Consider the following 22,101-nt stretch of genomic DNA (forward strand, 5'->3'; position numbering starts at 1 on the left):
AGATGTTCCAAAGGTCTGCATCAGTGGCTTGTAGGCTATGAGTGGAAGCCAGGAGATGCTAAATGTGTTTATGTTAATTAACGGTCAATTACCGTGAGACCAGCAGTTATTTGCTTGACAATCACCGCCTGACACACCGCCTGACACACCGCCTGACACACCGGCTGACACACCGGCTGACACACCGCCTGACACACCGCCTGACACACCGGCTGACAAAATAGAAACTCTCCAATTAGTTATATTGGACTTCAAATCAAATCAAATGTTATTTGTCACAAGCTTTGTGAAATACAGGTGTAGACCAACAGTGAAATGTTTACTTACGTGCCCTTCCCAACAATGCAGAGAGAACGATATAGAACAAATAATGACACGAGGAATAAATAAATGCACAATGAGTAACGATAACTTGGCTATATACAGGGGGTACCGGTACTCCGGCACTTTTGATTTGGCATTTTTGATCTGAAAAGTTGAGGTTGGATTTGATGGGGTTAAAGTGCAGACTGTCCACTTTAATTTGAGAGTATTTTCTTCCATATCGGGTGAACTGTTTAGAAATCACAGCACTTTTTCTGCATTGTGTGTGTGGACCATGTTCATTCCTTAGTGATGTGGACACCCGTGGAACTTGAAGCTCTCGACCCGCTCCACTACAGCCTGGTCAATGTGGATGGGGGCGTGGCTCGGACCTCTGTTTCCTGTAGTCCATGATCAGCTCCCTTGTCTTGCTGACATTTAGAGAGATATTGTTGTCGTGGCACCACACTGCCAGGTCATTGACCTCTCTATAGGCGGTCTCGTCGGCGTCGGTGATCTGGCCTATCAACGTCGTGTCGTCAGAAAACTTAAAGATTGTGTTGGAGTTGAGGGTGAACAGGAAGTACAGGAGAGGACTAAGCACACACTCCTGAGATGCCCCCGTGTTGAGGGTCCGCGTGGCGGAGGTGATGTTGCATACCCTCAGCACCTGGGGGCACCCTATCAGGAAGTCCAAGGATCCAGTTGCAGAGGGAGGTGTTCAATCCCAGGTTCCTGAGTTTAGTGAAGAGCTTGGAGGGCACTATGGTGTTAAACACTGAGCTGTAGTCAATGAACAGCATTCTTACATACTGTCGGTGTTCCTCTTGCCCAGGTGGGAGAAGGCAGTGTGGAGTGCAATAGAGATTACGTCGTCTGTGGATCTGTTGGGGCGGTGTGCGAACTGGAGTGGGTCCAGCGTGTCTGGGATGATGGTGTTGTTGTGAGCCATGACCAGCCTTTCAAAGCTTTTCAGGGCTACAGATGCGAGTGCTAGTCATTTAGACAGGTTACCTTGGCCGAGTTGTGTCTGTTGTTCAGGCAAAAATTGTTCCCGCCTGATCTCGCCTGCCTTTCCAGGAAAAACCCTTTGACCTGACCAGGAAATAACTAAACCTCTATTGATAATTGAGTCTGATTGTTTCTTCTGGATTGATCATGTATTAAAAGCCATGGCTGCAATGCCTCCGTTTCTCTTAGCATTTAAAAAAAGTTACTTCTTTGTATTTCCCTGTTACCGTGTCTTGTGCCAGAAACTTTTTTAAACTTCGGGAGAATAAAGAAGAAGAAGCAGTATTGTATATCTCAATAAACCAAATAATAAGAGTAATCCACAGGCAATAATCCAACAAAATGTTTTTACTAACGTCCAGCTGCCATACAGGAGCATTAAAAACAACATATAAAAATGAACATTTTCCATTTCGAGGTCATAGCTCGTGGGAAAAAAAAAGTTTGGTATATTGCATAAACGATCAGTGCAGACACCGAGGAAATTTGAGACATGTCCGGTGTTGGCTCGTTTGGTTTGGGGTCGGCTCATAAGTATGACCTCTTTTGGTTGATTTTCCTACTGAGTTGTGAATCAAACAGCCTCTTATATCACAAGTGTCTTTTTTTACCATTCACAGAGACCATGTGTGTGGAGCTTCCCAGGGGATGTGGGGTCTTGGTAACCAGGGCAACAGTTCATCTCCCATTCTTCTCAGGACATTGGACCCTATAGCCCACCCTGTAAGCTTGCAGATACACACGCGCCTGGTTGATCCTGCAACCACAGAGAACCGTCAGACTGAGGGATAGTGTGTGTAGTGCAGTGTGTTTGAGTGATGGTTTGGCTGTGTGTTCTATAAAGGAGTGTTTGTGTGTGTGTCTGAGTGAGCGAGTGAGTGAGTGAGTGAGTGAGCGAGCGTGCATGTGTCCATGTGTGTGAGATCTGTCACCTGTACTTGGTGCAGAGCTGAACTCCCAGGGGTCCACAGCGGTCAACGTAACTCTCCCTCACACCCTTCCTGACGGCACGGGCCATACTGACCACGGTAGTGACCACAGGACACGTCCTGATCAACACACACAAATAAACAGAGAGAAACTCAGGCCGGGATTCATTCAAAGGGGTGCTGCAGCGCTGCACACTACACTGCCTACAAATAAGAAATGCCGTGCAGCTTGTTGGTGCTGGGTTGGCTGGTTGGTACTCACAGCCTCTCACAGCGGATCCCGGCCGTGCCCTCTGGACAGGTGCATTTGTTGTGAGGACTACAGGTGGCACCGTGGTGACAAGGGGGCACACAGGGGGTGGTCACCGCTACAGACACCACACATCTAGATGTATTATTCTCACGCAAAGTCACCTGAGTCATACTGTACAAGCACATTAACATACACATCCCTGTCTGTCTTTCACACGCAGGCATGTGCACGCACGTGCACACACTTACACACACACACACACGCACACACTCACCTGTCTCACAGAGACTCCCAGTAAAGTCACTGGCACAGCGACATCTGTTGAGGCCCGCACACACGCCACCATTTTTACAGGGCTTTTGGCACTGCACAGGCTCTGGGTGAAAAAAACACACACAATCAGTGATGCCTTCACATTGTAGTACTGAGATACAGTACTATCACCACTAGAGGGCAGCATATCATTATCTTATTACCTATCTGGCAGCGAGCGCCTTGCCACCCTACGACACACGTGCATTTGTTGACATCTACGCACCTCCCTCCGTTCTGACAGGCTGGTGTGCACAGAGCTAGAACACACACACACACACACACACACACATATATATGTCAAATGTGTGACCGTAAGTAGCTTTGGAGAAAAGCGTCTGCTAAATGGCATATTATTATTATACTGTATATTTGTGGCACGGAAATTCACATTTTTAACTAAACATAGCACGTTACATACAATGTTCCCTCTAAACTGCACAGAGAAGCACAAGACTGAACTTCACTCAACTTTCAAGAGTTTTCCCCCTTAGTTAACACTACCAACGTTTCAACATAATAATATCCACTTTGAATGCAACATACCTGAAACAAAACATACTATGCAAGACTTAGTATGCAAAACTAACTATGCAAGTGCTTTTGTTGTAGGCAGACGGCATCGGAGTAGGATGCTATTGCCTTGACACTAACAACTCAGACCCTTTTTTTGTTTTTCTACTTTTCACCCCTTTTTCTCCCCAATTGGTAGTTACAGTCTTGTCCCATCGCTGCAACTCACGTACGGACTCGGGATAGGCGAAGTTCGAGAGCCATGCGTCCTCTGAAACACGACCCTGCCAAGCCGCACTGCTTCTGTACACACCGCTCGCTTAACCCGGAAGCCAGCAGCACCAACGTGTCAGAGGAAACACCGTACAACTGGCGACCGAGTCAGCGTGTATGCCCCCGGCCCGCCACAAGGAGCTTCTAGAGTGCGATGGGACGAGGACATCCCGGCCAGCCAAACCCTTCCCTTATCCGGGACGACATACAGACAGGCTGGGCAAATTGTGCGCCACCTCATGGGTCTCTCGGTCGTGGCCGGCTGTAACACAGCCTAAGATCAAACCCGGGTCTGTAGTGACGCCTCAAGCACTGCCATGCAGTGCCTTAGACCGCTGCGCCCATCGGGAGGCCAAACTCAGCCCCTACTCTACACAGACCGGTGCAGCACAACCAATCAGAGCTGAAGTAGGCATATATGCAAATAGACCATTGTCATATATGGATCTGTGCCATTAAATTTGAAGAGGACTGTGTTGGGGGCAGTGTTGTATTTTGATACGGTTTTGAATAAGCTAAGTAGCCAATAGGCAGAGGGTATCATCATTTGTCTGATTCTCTGTAATAATGGTATTGGAATAACAATGCATTTTATTTTGTAGTGGTTTCTTGCATCAAACAACACAACATTTTCAGTCACCTCCTTGTCTGGAGGACAAGTGGATAAACAGGTTAATGTCAAGCCCTGCATTTTTTTTTCAAAATGATCATCCAATGTAGACCTACATTTTCTGCTACTGTAGGCTGAATGATAGAACAGCTATTTCCATGTTAACATGTTATGGGATGCATTTTCCCCATTGTTTTTGATGGTAGGATACTGGTTGACCTACATTATGATCAAATAGCCACAATAGCCTACTTGACCACTGTCTGAAGCTGTAACTTAAAGCGGGTACAGACTCAGTGTTCACAGTAAACGCACACTGGAAGTTGCACGGAATTTTCCATGTTCAAGTCTGCGCTCAGCGGACCTGAAATGTGCTATGTGCCGGAAACAAACAAGATGATAGTTTGTTAGTCTACTTACGTGAAAGGCACTGAGGGCCGGTGTAGTCCGATGGGCAATGGCAGGTCTCAGGACGCACACAGCGACCACCGTTAGCACAGGGCAGCTCACACACAGCTAGGGAGAGTGAAAGAGAGAAAGCGAGAGTGTGTGAGAGAGAGAGAGGGATAGAGAAAGAGGGAGATAGAGGGATAGAGAGAGAGAGAGGGATAGAGAGAGAGAGAGAGAGAGAGAGATAGAGAGAGAGAGAGAGAGAGAGAGGGGGATAGAGAGAGGGGGATAGAGAGAGAGAGGGGGATAGAGAGAGGGGGATAGAGAGAGAGAGAGGGGGGGGATTATGAGAGAGAAGGATAGAGAGAGAGAGGGATAGAGAGAGAGAGGGGAATAGAGAGAGAGAGAGGGATAGAGAGAGAGAGAGAGAGAGGGGGGGGGGGTAGAGAGAGAGAGAGAGAGAGAGAGGGGGGGGGTAGAGAGAGAGAGAGGGAGAGAGAGAGAGAGAGAGAGGGGGGATAGAGCGGGACAAGAAAGTGGGATGAGAGAGAAGGGGAGGGAGGAAGTGAGAGAGAGAGAGGGAGATGAAAAGTGTCACAGTATGTGTCATGGTGGGGGACTGACATTGGCACCCTAGTCTGAAATGGCACCCTATTCCCTTATATAGTGCACGACTTTTGACCGGAGCCCTGTACAGGGAATAGGGCGCCATTCCAGATGCAGCCCGCGTGACGGGGACAGTGTACCTGTGTGACAGCCAGTCCCCGTCCAGCCAGGTGGGCAGAGGCACATGTCCCAGCGCATACATGTTCCTCCATGGGCACAGGGCGGGGAGCACATGGCTGAAACACGCAACAAACACGTTATTCACGTCATGTCACAATGTTAAGGACACTTACTACACTGGACAAGAATATAAACACAACATGTAAAGCGTTCGTCCCGTGTTTCACGAGGTGAAGTAAATCAATAAAAGTCGCAGACATTTTTCATACGCACAAAAAAGCTTATTTCGCTCAAATTCTGTGCACAAATTTGTTTGCATCCCTGTTAGTGAGCATTTCTCCTTTGCCAAGATAATCCATGCCCCTGACGGGTGTGGTATAACAAGAAACTGATTAAACAGCATGATCAGTACACAGGTGCACCTTGTGCTGGGGACAATAAAAAGCCACTCTAAAATGTGCAGTTTTGTCAGACAACACAATGCCACAGATGTCTCAAGTTTTGAGGGAGCATGCAAGGGTGCTGAGGAGTATTTCTGTCTGTCTGTTGGGAAGAACTCATTCTGATTGGCTAGACCTGGCTACCCAGTGGGTGTGCCTATGCCCTCCAAGGCCCACCCATGGCACACCACTACCCAGTCATGTGAAATCCATAGATTAGGGCGTAATTTATTTATTTCAATTGACTGACTTCCTTATGTGAACTGTAACTCAGTAAAATCTTTGAAATAAATTGTTGCATATTGCGTTGATATTTTTGTTCAGTACATATACTACATGTGTCTATAGTATATGTGTGTGGATTTAGGCCCCAATACATACACATACACGTACCTGAACAGCCAGGACCAGGGTAACCTGCAGGACAGTCACAAGAGTGAGGGGCCACACATGCTCCATAGTTCTGGCATGGGGGGTCACACACCGCTGGACAGGCGCAGAGAGAGAGAGAGAGAGAGAGAGAGAGAGAGAGAGAGAGAGAGAGAGAGAGAGAAATATCGGTCGAGAGCAAGAGATTGAAACAAGATCACATGCAGCATAATCATTAGCCAAGGCAGCCGATAGTGGCCGCTAGATCTGCACTGCCGTTAGATGTGCATTCCCGGTAAAAAACTTGTGTCCCTTGTGGACCGGCTCGGAAATAAAGGCATCATTTCCCTCTTTAACCAGTTTTAATGGTGAGCCGTCGGGGGGAAAAAAAACGGAACAAATATACTGTATATATTACTAAACGATGCAGAACTAGCGGCCACGAGCGACTGCCTAGGCTACATAATCGTGGTAGATGCCTCTACACAAATATAATAGTCTAATATAGAATGATAAGTAGAAACCAGTCCTTTTGTCCATTACATATGCTTTTTCAGTTACTGTTCATTTACTCGTTATAGTACTTCTCAGAGTTCAGGCAGTGGGACACACAGCAGACTCACGTTGGCACTTGCTGGGGTCGTCGGTACGAGCTACATAGCCCTCCCCGCAGCTGCAGTTAAAGCCACCAGGGTGGTTCTGGCACAGCTGCTCACAACCACCGTTAGTGAAGTCCCCACACTCATTCACATCTGAGACAGAGAGAGACCGCCAAGTGTCAGACAAGCAGATAGACAGTAAGCCAGACAGAGAAGGAGAAGTCAGGGGTAGAGAAACAGAGACATGGAAGTTCATATTTGGAGGTGTTCTGTACATATAAGCCTGTTGTTTTAACCCCAAAGTAAAGGAAATGTCTCATACATATTTTCATAGACTGGACAGTTTTTTCTCTCTTTTTTATATATATATATATAAAGAAGCAGGTGACCTTGAAGGGAAAAAGCAAGAGGAAAGAGAAATAGAGGGAAGGAAAAAGAGGAAGACTTTCTCACCCAAACAACTCCTCAGGTCCTTGCCCAGTCGCCATCCGGCACTGCAGCTACAGTAGAGAAGCCCCTCGGCGCGCACAGTACACACGTGGTCACAGCCGCCTCTCCTAAAGTCGCACGAGGTCACATCTACCCAGGAGAGAAAGCACACACGGCGCAACATAGCACACAGGGGACACGCACGGGGCAGAGACACACCACTGGCCTGATCCACTCACTCACCACACACACTCTCGTGTGTGTTGAAACGCCGACTTTTGGAAACGTAGGTCTGAGTTTCTTTGTGGAGCACTGCAAGAAATCACTTGATGGAAAGTTGACAGGAGTACAATACCACATCAACATAGTCAAAAATAAGGATGCAGTCATGCACACGGTCAGTCTGGGTTTCTTTGTGAGGCACCGTGACAAATTCAAACAAACACACACACAGTGAGGTGAGGTGAGGCGAAGGTGGGGGACGTACTGACACAGCTGGTATTGTCCGAGTGCAGCAGTAGAGCGGCGGGACAGGAACACGTGTGCCCCCCCGGTGTGTTGGTGCAGGTGTGGGAGCAGCCCCCGTTCTGGAGCTTACACTCGTCGATATCTAACACACACACACACACACACACACACACACACACACACAATTACTAATTGTGTTACAGTTAGCGGCATCAAACAAACACATGACAAGCAAAATAAAGTGCATTTCTCAAAAACTGAGCCTCTAGGGAGTGTAGGCTGACTACTTTACTGCTAACATACTGTCTAGTTGGATAGATTACCATCCTACTCTACACTATGCTTTTCCGAGGTGGTTTTACAGTAGCAGAACTGGGCCAGAACAAGGTTGAACTGGATCTTAGTGGTCCACTGACTACTGACCTACACAGCTGTGGCGGTCGATATGAAGCTGGTAGCCAGGTCGGCAGGAACACAGGAAGGAGCCCTGCGTGTTGGTGCACACCTGCTCACACGTCCCGTTCTGCACCACACACTCATCAACGTCTGGGGGACCAAGGGCAGGGAGGAGATTCAGGTTAGTGCGTATTCATTAGCTCTGTAGTGTACTGTAGGTAGTTAACTAGCTATGTACTCCATATATGTTACTGGTAGTTTACTCTATATGAGTACACAAAGGAGAGCATTCTGTCTGTCTGTGTTAATAGCTATATGCTCTTTACCTGTACATGGAGTAGAATACTCTAGTAATTGTGCAGTGCTGTAGTTGACCTGTTCAGTACTGTTGTTTACCAGTGCAGTACAGTAGTTAACCTGTGGTGAATTGTAGTTAAAGGCACAGTGCAATGAAAAATGTGATTTCCCTGTGTATTATAAATATTTCCACACTATGAGGTTGGAATAATACTGTCAAATTGTGAAAACTATGATATTGCCCTTTTAAGTGTAAGAACTGTTTGAAAAGACAGCCTGAAATGTCATCCTGTTTTGGTGGGAGGGAGTTTTGGCCTTACATGGTGAGATCCCCATGTGGTAAATTAGTTAACAGGCCAATAAGAAAGAGAGTTTCAAACCTCTCTGCCATAATGGCTAGTTTTCAGTTTATCCCTCCCCACTCAGACCACACCCAGACAGTCCTAGAAAAATGATTGCTTGAGAAATTGGTCTTCGTTAAGAAGCAATAGTTTTAATTTTTTACATTTTTTTATCGAAAACAATCATAGTAAGGTACTTAATTGTTACCCAGAAATGATTGGATATTGAGATAAAAACAGCTGCATTGGACCTTTAACCTGTGTAGTATTGTAGTTTACCAGTGTAGTACTGTATTTTACAGTGTAGTACTGTAGTTTACTGTGCAGCACTGTATAGTACTGTAGTGTACTGCATAGTACTGTAGTTGACTATGCAGTACTGTAGTTTACCAGTGCAGTACTGTAGTTTACAAGTGCAGTACTGTAGTTTACTGTGTAGTACTGTAGTTTACTGCACAGTACTGTAGTTTACCAGTGCATTACTGTAGTTTACCAGTGCATTACTGTAGTTTACCAGTGCAGTACTGTAGTTTACCAGTGCATTACTGTAGTTTACCAGTGCAGTACTGTAGTTTACCTGAGCAGTTGTGTCCATCCTGGGCTAGCTGGTAGCCTATGCCACAGTGGCAGCTGTAGCCTCCTGGCTCGTTGGTGCAGTTGTGCTCACAGTGACCATTGCTCAGGGCACATTCATCAACATCTGTAACCATGGCAATAAACATACACCCATAATAATACACTGTAGTAGAGCACAGTAAAAAAATGGTATGTACAGCAACACCTTGAGCACACACGCACAGACATCCACACACGTCCACACACACAAGCCATCTGCTTCTGTCTCACCCACCGAAGCAAGAGAGGCCATCCCCATTGAAGCCCTGGTAACACTGGCAGAAGTAGGAGCCAATGATGTTCCCACAGCGAGCATTAGTATCACAACCGTGACGCCCTGATGCACACTCATTCTCATCTGGAGTAGAGAGACAGAAAGAGAGAGAGAGGAGGGAGGGAGAGAGGGGACACAAGTCATTGTCAACAAATCAACATCAAATTCCATCTGCAACCCTGTGACTATTAAACTCTCTAAATCTAAAATACATTTTCCACAGAAATGTTCAGTTCTGTTATGCAATGACATTGCGTCTTACCTTCACAGTATGTGCCATTGCCCCGGTAACCTCTTTGGCAGACACACTTATAACTCCCAAAAGTGTTCTCACACACACCCTGACCAGCACACACATCTGGAGTTTCCTTACACTCATCCACATCTGTGAGAGAGAGAGAGAGAGAGAGAGAGCAATGAAGAAATACTTACATCTCAGAAGATAAGTCAGTTTTAGGGTGGTCCTGCATGGACCCCAAAGGACCAGTAAATCAAGCATCCAGCGTGAACCGTGAGCCATAGGTCCACAGACCGGAAGCTTCTCAGGGCAGAATCTGCTGTTGGCACCCATTCAAATTAGCCCCAATTTGCCAATTTGCCAATTACTCATTTCTAATTAGCTAGGAATGATGTTTTAAATGTTTCAACCCAACATATTTGGCTGATATCGTTAACAACCTACTGCACACCCATTATTCTTGTGCAGGGTCTGCTATTAACACGCTAATGTAACGGAGTTAAGAATGTACCGTAAACTCACTCCACAGCTAGCTTGAAATGTCGCCGATGGAGCTATCCAATTGCTACCTTCGGTATAGCTCAAACGGTTGGTAATGTTTTCAAGGAGGATGGTCACGTGTGTTTGCGAGCAGAGGATCACTGGTTCGAGCCCGGTATTTATGGACAGGGACAGTGGAGGGACAGTGGAGGACGATACAGTGAGCTCCAAAAGTATTGGGACAGTGACACAAATACAGTATCATACCCGCAACACATGATAACCTAACTGGGATGCTAGTCTTCTAGGCAGAGTTCCTCTGTCCAGTGTCTGTGTTCTTTTGCCCATCTTAATCTTTTCTTTTTATTGGCCAGTCTGAGATATGGCTTTTTCTTTGTAACTCTGCCTAGAATGCCAGCATCCCGGAGTTGCCTCTTCACTGTTGACGATGAGACTGGTGTTTTGCGGGTACTATTTAATGAAGCTGCCAGTTGAGGATTTGTGAAGCGTCTGTTTCTCAAACTAGACACTCTAATGTACTTGTCCTCTTGCTCAGTTGTGCACCGGGGCCTCCCACTCCTCTTTCTATTCTGGTTAGAGCCAGTTTGCGCTGTTCGGTGAAGGGAGTAGTACACAGCGTTGTTTCTTGGCAATTTCTGCCGTTTCCAGCTGAATCTGCCGTTTCCAGCTGCAATTGTCATTTACAACATTAACACAGTGTACACTGTATTTCTGATCAATTTGACAAACAATGTGTTTCTCTTTCAAAAACAAGGACATTTCTAAGTGACCCCAAACTTTTGAATGGTAGTGTTCGTAACCAATAATTACAGTAACACCCATGTTTGTGCATGGCCATTCGGTTCCTCTCGAAACATCTGAACAATCTAATGGTGCCCAGATTATATCTGTTTACAACTTATTTGGTCCTCTACTGGACCTCAAGGCTATAACATTTGTATCTGCATCATTCATTTATAATTCTTACAATAATAAAGTTAAAATCATTTATTTTCATAATTTGGAGTAATTTTAACACTGCGATACCATTGCCAACAAACCTAGCTGAGATGACAAAACCTCAAGTGCCAAGCAAGAGACAACAATAGTGACACATTATCATACGAGTATCATATGGTATTATAACAGTATTACCTAACTGATGGTATCATGTGGTATTATAACAGTATTACCTAACTGATGGTATCATGTGGTATTATAACAGTATTACCTAACTGATGGTATCATGTGGTATTATAACAGTAACAACTAACTTATGGTATCATATGGTATTATAACAGTATTACCTAACTGATGGTATCATGTGGTATTATAACAGTAACAACTAACTTATGGTATCATATGGTATTATAACAGTATTACCTAACTGATGGTATCATGTGGTATTATAACAGTATTACCTAACTGATGGTATCATATGGTATTATAACAGTATTACCTAACTGATGGTATCATGTGGTATTATAACAGTAACAACTAACTTATGGTATCATATGGTATTATAACAGTATTACCTAACTGATGGTATCATATGGTATTATAACAGTATTACCTAACTGATGGTATCATGTGGTATTATAACAGTAACAACTAACTTATGGTATCATATGGTATTATAACAGTATTACCTAACTGATGGTATCATGTGGTATTATAACAGTATTACCTAACTGATGGTACCATGTGGTATTATAACAGTAACAACTAGCTGATGGTATCATGTGGTATTATAACAGTATTACCTAACTGATGGTATCATGTGGTATTATAACAGTAACAACTAACTGATGGTACCATGTGGTATTCTAACAGTATTACCTAACTGATGGTATCATGTGGTATTCTACCAGTATTACCTAACTGATGGTACCATGTGGTATTCTAACAGTATTACCTAACTAGTATTACCTAACTCTTTCTCAAGCAAGAATTTGCTGGGACTCTCTGGGAGTGGTCTGAGTGGGGAGGGGAAAACTGAAAAGTAGCCGTTTTGCTGCAGAGAGGTTTGGACACTTAACAGCTCTTACACTAAAAGGCCATTATCATCATTTTTACAATTTCACAGTATTATTCAAACCTCATAGAGTGGGAATGTATATAATATATACTGAAAAAGACACTCCACTGGGCCTTTAATATACTGTGAGAGTTCAATGACCAGCCGGAGGAAGACGACACGACAGCACCCTCCTCAGGGGACAGGTACTCAGTGAAAAGCCAATTAGTACACAGCTGGGCCCACTAATTGTTTTGTGCCTTCCTCCTATATCGGTGTGCCAGGAGAGGAGCTGGGGGAGGATTGAGAGTAGAGACGGGGACCTGTGAGGGTGTTCGGTTTTTCCTACCTCAGAGAAAGCTTCTGTGACTGGGCACCTTGTCTCTCTGTTAACTGCGGCAAGGCTTTAGGTAGAGAGAAAGGGTCCCCCTGGAACTGTTACGGGTCGACGATAGTCTAAGACAGGAGTAGCCGTTTGTTGTTTTGCTTTCTTTTTCAGCCACGGCCTTTTGGTCAACGTCTTAGTTTCTGTTTATTTGTTTTGTTACGCTGGTGTTTCAACGCTGGACGTTCCTTGTACTGGAGTTATGTTGTCGGGCGAGAGAAGGCCCGTTTTAGTAAAACGATACAAAGGAAAAGGAACCACTGCCCCTGGTCTGTTCATTTTATGCCAACCGTCTGTGTTCGACGCTTCGGACAATCTGATCCGTTCACAAAACTAATTAATTACAATTGAATTACATTGTCAGCGTCAGTCTGAATAAGATTGGCACATACTGAAACAATGACAGCAACCACAAGAGAACTCACCGATGCAGGCTGGGACCTCTGCTCTGAAGCCAGGCTGACACTGACACACGAAGCTACCAGGGGTGTTCACACACACGTTCCCCAGCTCCCTGCGACACTGCTCCTCAAAGCTGCACTCATCAACGTCTGAGACAAATATACATATATCATTTTCTATCATTCACCCATCAATATCTAAAAAAGTGCACACACACACACATACAGTCTTGCACAACTGACCTTGTGGACACACAATTCAGACATTAATACTAACCTTAACCCTAAACCCCCTAGAAATAGCATTTGACTTTGTAGGGCCTAGAAGATGTCCCCAGTTGGTCAAATGTTTGTTGGGACTTCTGGTCTCCACAAGTATCCTTAAACACGTCCACACACACAGATAATGTTCCCTCATGTAACAAAGACCTCACCCACACAACTGTGTCCGTCAAGAGCCATAACATATCCAACTGGACAGAAACATGAGAAGGATCCAAGGGTGTTCCTGCAGTCTGCCCCAGACCCACACGCCTGCAGCCCGGTCACTTCAGCTAGAGCACACTCATCAATATCTGAAACACACACATGAATAAGCACACAAACACACAGAGAATATCATATAACTCTAAAACCACACACACACTCACCTTGGCATCCTCCTGCACCCATCAGGTAACCACGGAGACATTTGCACAGGTATGAGCCGGGTGTGTTTGTGCAGTCGGCATGGAGACTGCATGGCCCTGGCCCCTCCCCTTTACACTCATCTACATCTGATACAGAACGAGAGATGCAATTTAAAAGAGCAGCACAGTAGATTCCATGTTAAAAGTGGCACAGACCATGCCACTCGCGCACTGTAGGGGTCTGCTCTTTACTGAGTTAGACAGAGGGTGCACTTGGACCAAAGCATGTTGGCAGTGCCATTGAGGGCTTTCACCATTTGGAAGTAATAGGAGCTTTCTAGTACATGTCTATGGACTCACCAAGGCACCCTGCTGCTCGCTGCAGAGTGTAACCCACAGGGCAGGTGCAGTTCTCTCCTGCAACATTCACCATGCCAACAGGGCATCCACAGCCCTCGCTGCCCACCAACACTACCTGATTACCTGGGCACTGAGTTGTGCGGGTAGGAGCTGGGGCTTGGGTAGATGTGGTGTTGAACGAGGCTGCCGGGGCTGAGGAGAAAGAGATGGATCAGAGGAGAATACGGAGATGCAGTAAGTGGAGGGGAAAGGCGGGTGGCAGAGAGAGCGGTAGAGAGAGACAGAAGGAAAATAAGATCGACAAGAAGATTACAGATGCTCAGTATTCAACAACAACATAATAATAGGCTCAATATCTTGAGACACTCACTTGCGGCTGGTCCACCCCCCTGCTCGGTTCTGCTAAAGTTCCCAATGGCGTTCTCAATCTCTAGGTTCTGAAAAGAGAGGAAGAAAGGAATAGGTCTACTCAAAATGACTCGCACCACTTCAACTCAAAAAGCAGGAGAGTATCGGGTGATATGCTTTACTCAGCGCATGAAAAGCCGCAGAGAAAACGTTGACAACCAAGTCACTGCGCAACATGTCGCATCACTTCACTTAAAATCTTAATTCAACAGTTTCCCACAGATTCATCAGCCTGGCGCCCAGGGTTTAGGATTTAGCTTCAGTCGACTTCAAATGTCTTGACAGACAATAATGTTCTAACATTGCTTTAATGAAGAAACTTTTCACCATGTTCAGCGCCATGTTCAGTCTGGTTTAACCAGCCTAGCAAACTCTGGCCCTGATGTGGAAGAGGGTCCCAGACACACAGACAGTCACTGACCTGGCTCTTGGTGAGTGACGCCTCTGTGTGTTTCAGGACCTCGTTGTCGCTGCCATTGGGGGTGGTAAAGGGCTCTGCCACACATATCGCTGCCAGCAGCACCAGAAGGTGAGTCTGAGGGCGTGGCATCCTCTCCTGACCCTATGGGGAAGATGGAGAGTTTAATACATCACAGGCAGGGCAACAACTTGACACACAGAAGGAAAGAGGTAGACAGGTGATTGGGTTAATTAGACTGCAGAATACCAATCATAATAATAGTAATAAAGTCACTTTTCAAAACATAGTCAACTTTTTTTGGGGGGGATGGGGGTGACATATAGGCATACTAATACATATGATCAATGTTTATGAATAGCTCATGCTTTATATACACATTGATTCATTATCGTACCGATCATCATGTGTAATAAATAGGCCTAGAAACCACATTCTGTATTTTTATATTTTTGTGTGGTACTTTTTACCCCTTTTTCTCCCCAATTGGTAGTTAGAGTCTCTTGTCCCATCGCTGCAACTCCCGTACGGACTCGGGAGAGGCGAAGGTCGAGAGCCATGCGTCCTCTGAAACACGACCCCGCCAAGCCGCACTGCTTCTTGACACACTGCTCGCTTAACCCGGAAGCCAGCAGCACCACCAATGTGTCCGAGGAAACACCGTACAGCTGGCGACCAAAGTCAGCGTGCGCTGCGCCTGGCTGCCACAAGGAGTCAATAGAGCGCGATGGGACAAGGACATCCCAGCCGGCCAAACCCTCCCCTAACGCTGGGCCAGTTGTGTGCTGGCTGCGACACAGCCCGGGATCGAAACCGGATCTGTAGTGATGCCACTAGCACTGCAAAGCAGTGCCTTAGACCGCTGCGCCACTCGAGAGGCCATGGCATTCTCCTTATGTAGGCTGCCATGATGGTCCCACCTGGTCGATAACATATCGCAGCCTAAATGTGATTCTATTTAGTTAATTACATGCCTCAAATCGTGATGATCACTGACCATTCAATAGCTTATTTTCAGTTTCAAATTTTTCATATGCCTCCGATTCATAAGGTCGACTGGTGCAGGGGTCTAAAGCACTGCATCTCAGTGCTAGAGGCGTCACTACAGACCCTGGTTCTATCCCGTGCTGTATCACAACCGGCTGTGATCGGCGCAAAACTATGAAATAACAGATATGAAATCATGTAGTAACCAGAAAAGTGTTAAACAAGTCAGAATATATTTTATATTTGAGATTCCTCAAAGTAGCCACCCTTTGCCTTGATGGCAGCTTTGCACACACTTGGCATACACTCAACCAGCTTCATGAGGTAGTCACCTGGAATCCCATTTCAATTAACAGGTGTGCCTTGTTAAAAGTTAGTTTAAAGAATGTCTTACCTTCTTAATACGTTTGAGCCAATCAGTTGTGATAACGTAGGGGTGGTATGCAGAAGATAGTCCTCTTTGGTAAAAGACCAAGTCCATATTATGGCAAGAACAGCTCAAATAAGCAAAGAGAAATGACATGAAGGTCAGTCAATTTGGAAAATGTCAAGTACTTTCAAAGTTTCTTCAAGTGCAGTCGCAAAACCATCATGCGCTATGATGAAACTGGCTCTCACGAGGACCGCCACAGGAAAGGAAGACCCAGAGATACCTCTGCTGCAGACGATAAGTTCATTAGAGTTACGAGCCTCAGAAATTGCAGCCCAAATAAATGCTTCACAGAGTTCAAGTAACATACACATCTCAACATCAACTCTTCAGAGGAGACTGCGTGAATCAGGCCTTCATGATTGTATTGCTGCAAAGACACCACTACTAAAGAACCCCAATAAGAAGAAGAGACTTGCTTGGGCCTAGATACATGAGCAAAGGACTTTAGACCGGTGGAAATCTGTCCTTTGGTCTGATGAGTCCAAATTTGAGATTTTTGGTTCCAACCGCCGTGTCTTTGTGAGACGCAGAGTAGGTGAACGGATGATCTCCACATGTGTGGTTCCCATGTGTGAAGCATGGCGGAGGAGGTGTGATGGTGTGGGGGTGATTTATTTAGAATTCAAGACACACTTAACCTGCATGACTACCACAGCATTCTGCAGCAATACGCCATCCCATCTGGTTTGCACTTAGTGGGACTATCATATGTTTTCAAAAGGACTATGACCCAACACATCTCCGTGCTGTGTAAAGTGCTATTTAACCACAAAGGAGATTGATGGAGTACTGCGTCAGATGACCTGGCCTCCACAATCACCCGACCTCAACCCAATTGAGATGGTTTGGGATGAGTTGGACCGCAGAGTGAAGGAAAAGCAGCCAACAAGTGTTCAGCATATGTGGGAACTCCTTCAAGACTGTTGGAGAAGCATTCCAGGTGAAGCTGGTTGAGAGCATGCCAAGAGTGTGCAAAGCTGTCATCAAGGCAAATTATGGCTACCTTGAAGAATCTCAAATATAAAATATATTTTGCTTTGTTTATAACACTTTTTTAGTTACTACATGATTCCATATGTGTTATTTCATAGTTGTGATGTCTTCACTATTATTCTACCATGTAGAACATAGTGAAAATAAAGAAAAACCCTTGAATGAGTTGGTGTGTCCAAACTTTTCAAATGGTACTGTACGTCCAGCAAAACATGGCGCAGCCAAGCTCCTGGATGTGCTTATGTTCACAATCGTGCATATGACTCATAGGAGGCAGAAAGGAAAGGCATTGACATTTTTTGTGCTTCATTTCCAAGAGGCTTCGGTGTTAATAGATGAAATGATGCCCACTCATCCCTGCGCTATAGCCAGGTGAACATAGCCTACCAGGCATAGAAAGATGGTTTAAAGTGGCTCTGGCTCTTTGTTCATAACTAAAGCTATTTGCTTTGTTGTGATGACAATGCGTTCACTGGGAAATTAACTAATTGCCAGGGTAGGTATCTAAAGAACTGTTACTAATGTTTGCCCTTTTGATTCAGAGGCATAGGAAAACACTGAAAATGGAAATAAGCTATTGAATGGTTAGTGATCATCACCATTTGAAGCATGTAATTACCTAAATACCCACTGGGAACAGGCGTCAATTTAACGTCTATTCCACGTTGGTTCAAAGTAATTTAATTGAAATTACGTGTAAACAACGTTGATGCCCAGTGAGGAGAATTACATTAAGGCTGCAATATGTTAGTCTATCGGCCAATCCAGCACATTTGGTTCCTTGGAAGTTGTGGGAACTTACATTTTTGGTTTCCCATTGGTTCTGGGAAAGAAGCCATACGTTTTCTGACTGTTAGAACTGAACGTTTTTTTTAAAACATTCTGAATACTGAAGTGAACATTTAGCCTTTTCTGGGAATGTACATTTTTAGGTTGCAGCAAGGTTCTGAGAATGTTTTTCTATGGTTCACTGAACCTGGGAGGTTTTATTGACGTTCTGAGAACGGAAATTCTAGGTTATTTGAAGGTCATTAAATAACGTTATAGAGAGCATGTTTCATTAACATTTTTAATTACCCTGCTAGATTAAGTTAACTGTTTTCTCCAAGCACAGATAGGACACTTTGAAATGAATTTGCTTGGGCATTAATCATGCAAACACATGTATTATTTATTGTGGCACAGCGTCAGTGAGATTCAAAACTATGATCGTCTGCTCTCTATCCATTGAATTAGTCCGTTGCACCACCAGAATGGTGCTTCCATACCATGTTTTTTTTTTATACTCAAACAAAGCTGTTCATTTGAGTATTTTCCAACATACCTTATTGCAAAGGAAACAAGCACTCATTGAGATTACAAGACAGAGGACAGAGAGTTTTGTTGATCCTGAGAACGGAAGGTATATATTTTTGAAATGACATTCTTAGAACGTTCTTTGAACGTTACCAATGATTTCTTGTGGTTTTTATGGAAAGTTTTCTTAATGTTCTGAGAACATTACTTTAAATAGAACCATGAGGAAACATTATGCTTAAGTACTTCCCACGGAACAACGCTGTTTCTTAACGTTCTGAGAACACGACTTTAAATAGAACCATAACAAAAACCTGTAGGGAATGTTATGGGAAGGTTGTATGCAAACTAACCATAGGACAACCACCCACTCAACAAGCTCTAAGAGACATATGGTTCTCAGAATGTTATGTGCTAGCTGGGAAGTGGGAATGGGACCGTCATTGCACACAGTGATGTAAAGTACTTAAGTAAAAATACTTGAAAATACTACTTAAGTCGTTTTTTTGCGGGTATCTGTACTTTACGATATATATTTTCTTTATATTTGTCTTTCAGCATAAACTTGTACTTTTACTTCATTTACATTCCTAAAGAAATGTATGTACTTTTTACTCATTACATTTTGAATGCTTAGCAGGTCAGAACATTTTTGTAATTCACACACTTCTCAAGAGATCATCCCTGGTCATCCCTACTGCCTCTGATCTGGCGGACTCGCTAAACAGAGAACATCCCTGGTCATCCCTACTGCCTCTGATCTGGCAGACTTACTAAAGACATACTTTGTTTGTAAATGATGATGTCTGAGTGTTAGAGTGTGCCGCTGGCTATCCATAAATTAAAAAAACAAGAAAATGGTGCCATCTGGTTTGCTTAATATAAGGATTTTGAAATGATTTGCACTTTTACTTACTTAAGTATATTTTAGCAATTACATGTACTTGTGATACTTAAGTACATTTAAAACCAAATACTTTTAGACTTTTACTCAAGTAGGATTTTACTGGGTGTATTCACTTTTACTTGAGTCATTTTCTATTAAGGTATATTTACTTTTACTCAAGTATGACAATTAGGTACTTTTTCCACCACTGATTGTACATAATGTGAATGCTTTTCTTATAGAGACAGGCTACACAAACCCACAAGGAATCAAGAGTAGCTTGTCATTTGAACTATCATTCATCAAGTCAGCCATATCAATCATGGTTCTGAAAAGGGAGTAAAAAGTATGTAAATGAACGAGATTATCTCAATAATACATTCAAACATTTAAGAAGATATTTGTATTTCACATCCAGATTGAAGTAGAATTCAATTAACTCTGATCAATGCATGACATGGACATGCACTCGAATTCTGCAGCTGAGGTCAGAGGGAACAAATTCATAAATTGAGGGAACACATTTTTATATTGAGGAAATTATTGAGGGAACACTTTTTTTTTTTTTTGATATTGAGGGAACGAATAAAAAATGACCATGACCCCTAAGGGGCTCCCTCCATACTATGGAATACAACAACCAACAGCTGAGCTGAGCAGACAAGAGATTCGACCCATTTAAACTGCTGGGGTTAGGTTTACAGACATCATGTCTAGACATGTAACACTGGCTACAAAGCTAGATGAAGAGACAGCAGAGTAGACCCTGTTATTAACCATCTTCCGTTCTTGTTTTTTCTCCATGACACGCCCGCGTCACTATCCAGAAGAAAATAAACGTGTTTCCACTTAAGGTGCGTCTGGCGTGAAGCAATGGAATGGAAAAGTATTTCAAACTGTGTGCGTAATAATAACTTTGCCTTTTCTATTCTGAATGCCCATGCCCAGAAATAAATTATCCCTCCCGCTGTTTCTAGTTTGGAACGCGTTTGCGCACCATCTTCACGCATCTCTTCAAGGTATAGCAGTCCAAATACGATGTCCTGCCCGACACCCATAGACTATAGCCTAATAACAAGAAGTGTCCTACAAAACTTCCAATAACTGCGGATCAGACGTGAATTCATAACCTACAGTTACAGTCGTATTTAGTTATTATCCCAGATCGCACCATGTAAATGCGTTTGAAATTGACATGTATTGAGAAAGCAAAACATGCAATCAAATAAAGTTGCTTACCAGTAACAGATAAAGTCGATTTGGGTCCACTGGATGAGCGAGGTTTCAATTTACGCGTTTCTTCCACGGTCTCCTCCAGATGCGGGATAAATAGTGTGGAGTTGTCTTTCCTCAAAAACCAATCCAGCAACGCGACGTAAGGGGCTGTGCTGTACTCCTCCACATCCTGTCCAGGAATTCTATACTTCCCATTCCTTAAATCCCAAACCGCAGTGGAGGAACAACAAGCTAAATCGCTCTCCTTCTGAGTGCTGCCTGAGGGCGCGGCGTCCCCTGTCTGAACTTTGATTGAGGTCATAAACTATAGTGTGGAAAGGGAGTTATGCCGAGAGCGCGGCAGAAAACATTGGTAGGATAAAATAGCATTTCAATTTATTAGAATATAATATATATGTATTGATCTAACTGTTGGGTTGCTTGCACAATACACCCTACATCAGAAGTGGGCCTACAGCGAGGGTAAGTCTCAGAGCAGCGCCCCAAAGCAAAGACCCATGGGCAGTTAGGGCTTAGGTCCCTTGCTCAAGGGCACAACGGCAGTATGCAGCCCCTGATATGTTGATGCCAGCAACTCTCCGGTTGCCAGCTGGGTCATTCCAACAATTCGGTGCCTTTTAAGAAGTATAACTTGGTCATAACAAACTTTTGATTTCACCTAATTTTAACAATAATGAGGCATCGAGTCAGTGTGCAGGGGTTGAGGTAATCTGTACATGTAGGTGGGGGCAATGTCAATGTAAATTGTCTGGTGGCGAATTTTATGAATTGTTCAGCAGTCGAATGGCTTGGGGGTAGAAGCTGTTGAAGAGCCTTTTGGTCCTAGACTTGGCGCTCCGGTACCGCTCGCCATGCGGTAGCAGAGAAAACAGTCTATAACTTGGGTGACTGGAGTCTCTAACAGTTTTATGGGCGTTCCTCTGACACCGCCTATTATATAGGTCCTGGATGGCAGGAAGCTTGGCCCCAGTGATGTACTGGGCCATTTGCACTACCCTCTGTAGTGCCTTACAGTCAGATAACGAGCAAATGCCATACCAGGCGGTGATGCAACCGGTCAGGATGCTCTCGATGGTGCAGCTGTAGAACCTTTTGAGGCTCTGGGGACCTATGCCAAATCTTTTCAGTCTCCTGAGGGGGAAAAGGTTTTGTTGTACCCTCTTCACAACTGCCTTGGTATGTTTGGACCATGATAGTTCGTTGGTGATGTGGACACCAAGGAACTTGAAACTCTCGACCCTCTCCACTACAGCCCCGTCGATGTTAATGGGGGCCTGTTTGGCCCGCCTTTTCCTGTAGTCCACGATCAGCTTCTTTGTCTTGCTTACATTGAGGGAGAGGTTGTTGTCCTGGCACCAAACTGCCTCCTCCCTATAGGCTGTCTCA

At 44.4% G+C, this 22,101-nt stretch overlaps 1 protein-coding gene across 2 annotated transcripts; it reads right to left on the reverse strand.

Moving 5' to 3' along the window:
• Window positions 1–1,647: 1,647 nt before the first annotated feature.
• LOC139410093 (multiple epidermal growth factor-like domains protein 6) lies at window positions 1,648–20,983 on the reverse strand. 2 transcript variants are annotated; one of them, XM_071155535.1, is made up of 22 exons: window positions 20,719–20,983; window positions 14,888–15,028; window positions 14,429–14,495; window positions 14,059–14,250; window positions 13,720–13,845; window positions 13,504–13,644; window positions 13,094–13,219; window positions 9,811–9,933; window positions 9,510–9,632; window positions 9,237–9,359; window positions 8,049–8,171; window positions 7,645–7,767; window positions 7,182–7,307; window positions 6,753–6,881; window positions 6,154–6,246; window positions 5,341–5,436; window positions 4,625–4,720; window positions 2,973–3,068; window positions 2,771–2,872; window positions 2,506–2,611; window positions 2,247–2,363; window positions 1,648–2,071 (listed from the first exon to the last, which is right to left on the reverse strand). In XM_071155535.1, exons 2-22 carry the CDS (start codon window positions 15,014–15,016, stop codon window positions 1,993–1,995), a joined length of 2,436 nt encoding a protein of 811 aa, XP_071011636.1. In that variant the 5' UTR covers window positions 15,017–15,028; window positions 20,719–20,983; the 3' UTR covers window positions 1,648–1,992. The 2 variants fall into 2 exon arrangements, with proteins under 2 accessions (XP_071011636.1, XP_071011637.1); XM_071155536.1 differs by having other exon boundaries at window positions 14,888–15,022; window positions 20,719–20,846.
• Window positions 20,984–22,101: the final 1,118 nt, after the last annotated feature.

The sequence above is a fragment of the Oncorhynchus clarkii genome, chromosome 5, assembly GCF_045791955.1.
Source record: "Oncorhynchus clarkii lewisi isolate Uvic-CL-2024 chromosome 5, UVic_Ocla_1.0, whole genome shotgun sequence".
In the NCBI taxonomy this organism is placed as follows: Eukaryota; Metazoa; Chordata; class Actinopteri; order Salmoniformes; family Salmonidae; genus Oncorhynchus; species Oncorhynchus clarkii.

Bases quoted from the DNA above. Each gene is read 5' to 3' on its own strand.
- LOC139410093 (XM_071155535.1), bottom strand. From the start codon at position 15,016: ATGCCACGCCCTCAGACTCACCTTCTGGTGCTGCTGGCAGCGATATGT. The intron at 14,496-14,887 runs GTCAGTGACTGT...CTCTCTTTTCAG, and splicing joins CGTCACTCACCAAGAGCCAG to AACCTAGAGATTGAGAACGC. The intron at 13,220-13,503 runs GTGAGGTCTTTG...TATTTGTCTCAG, and splicing joins TGACGGACACAGTTGTGTGG to ACGTTGATGAGTGCAGCTTT.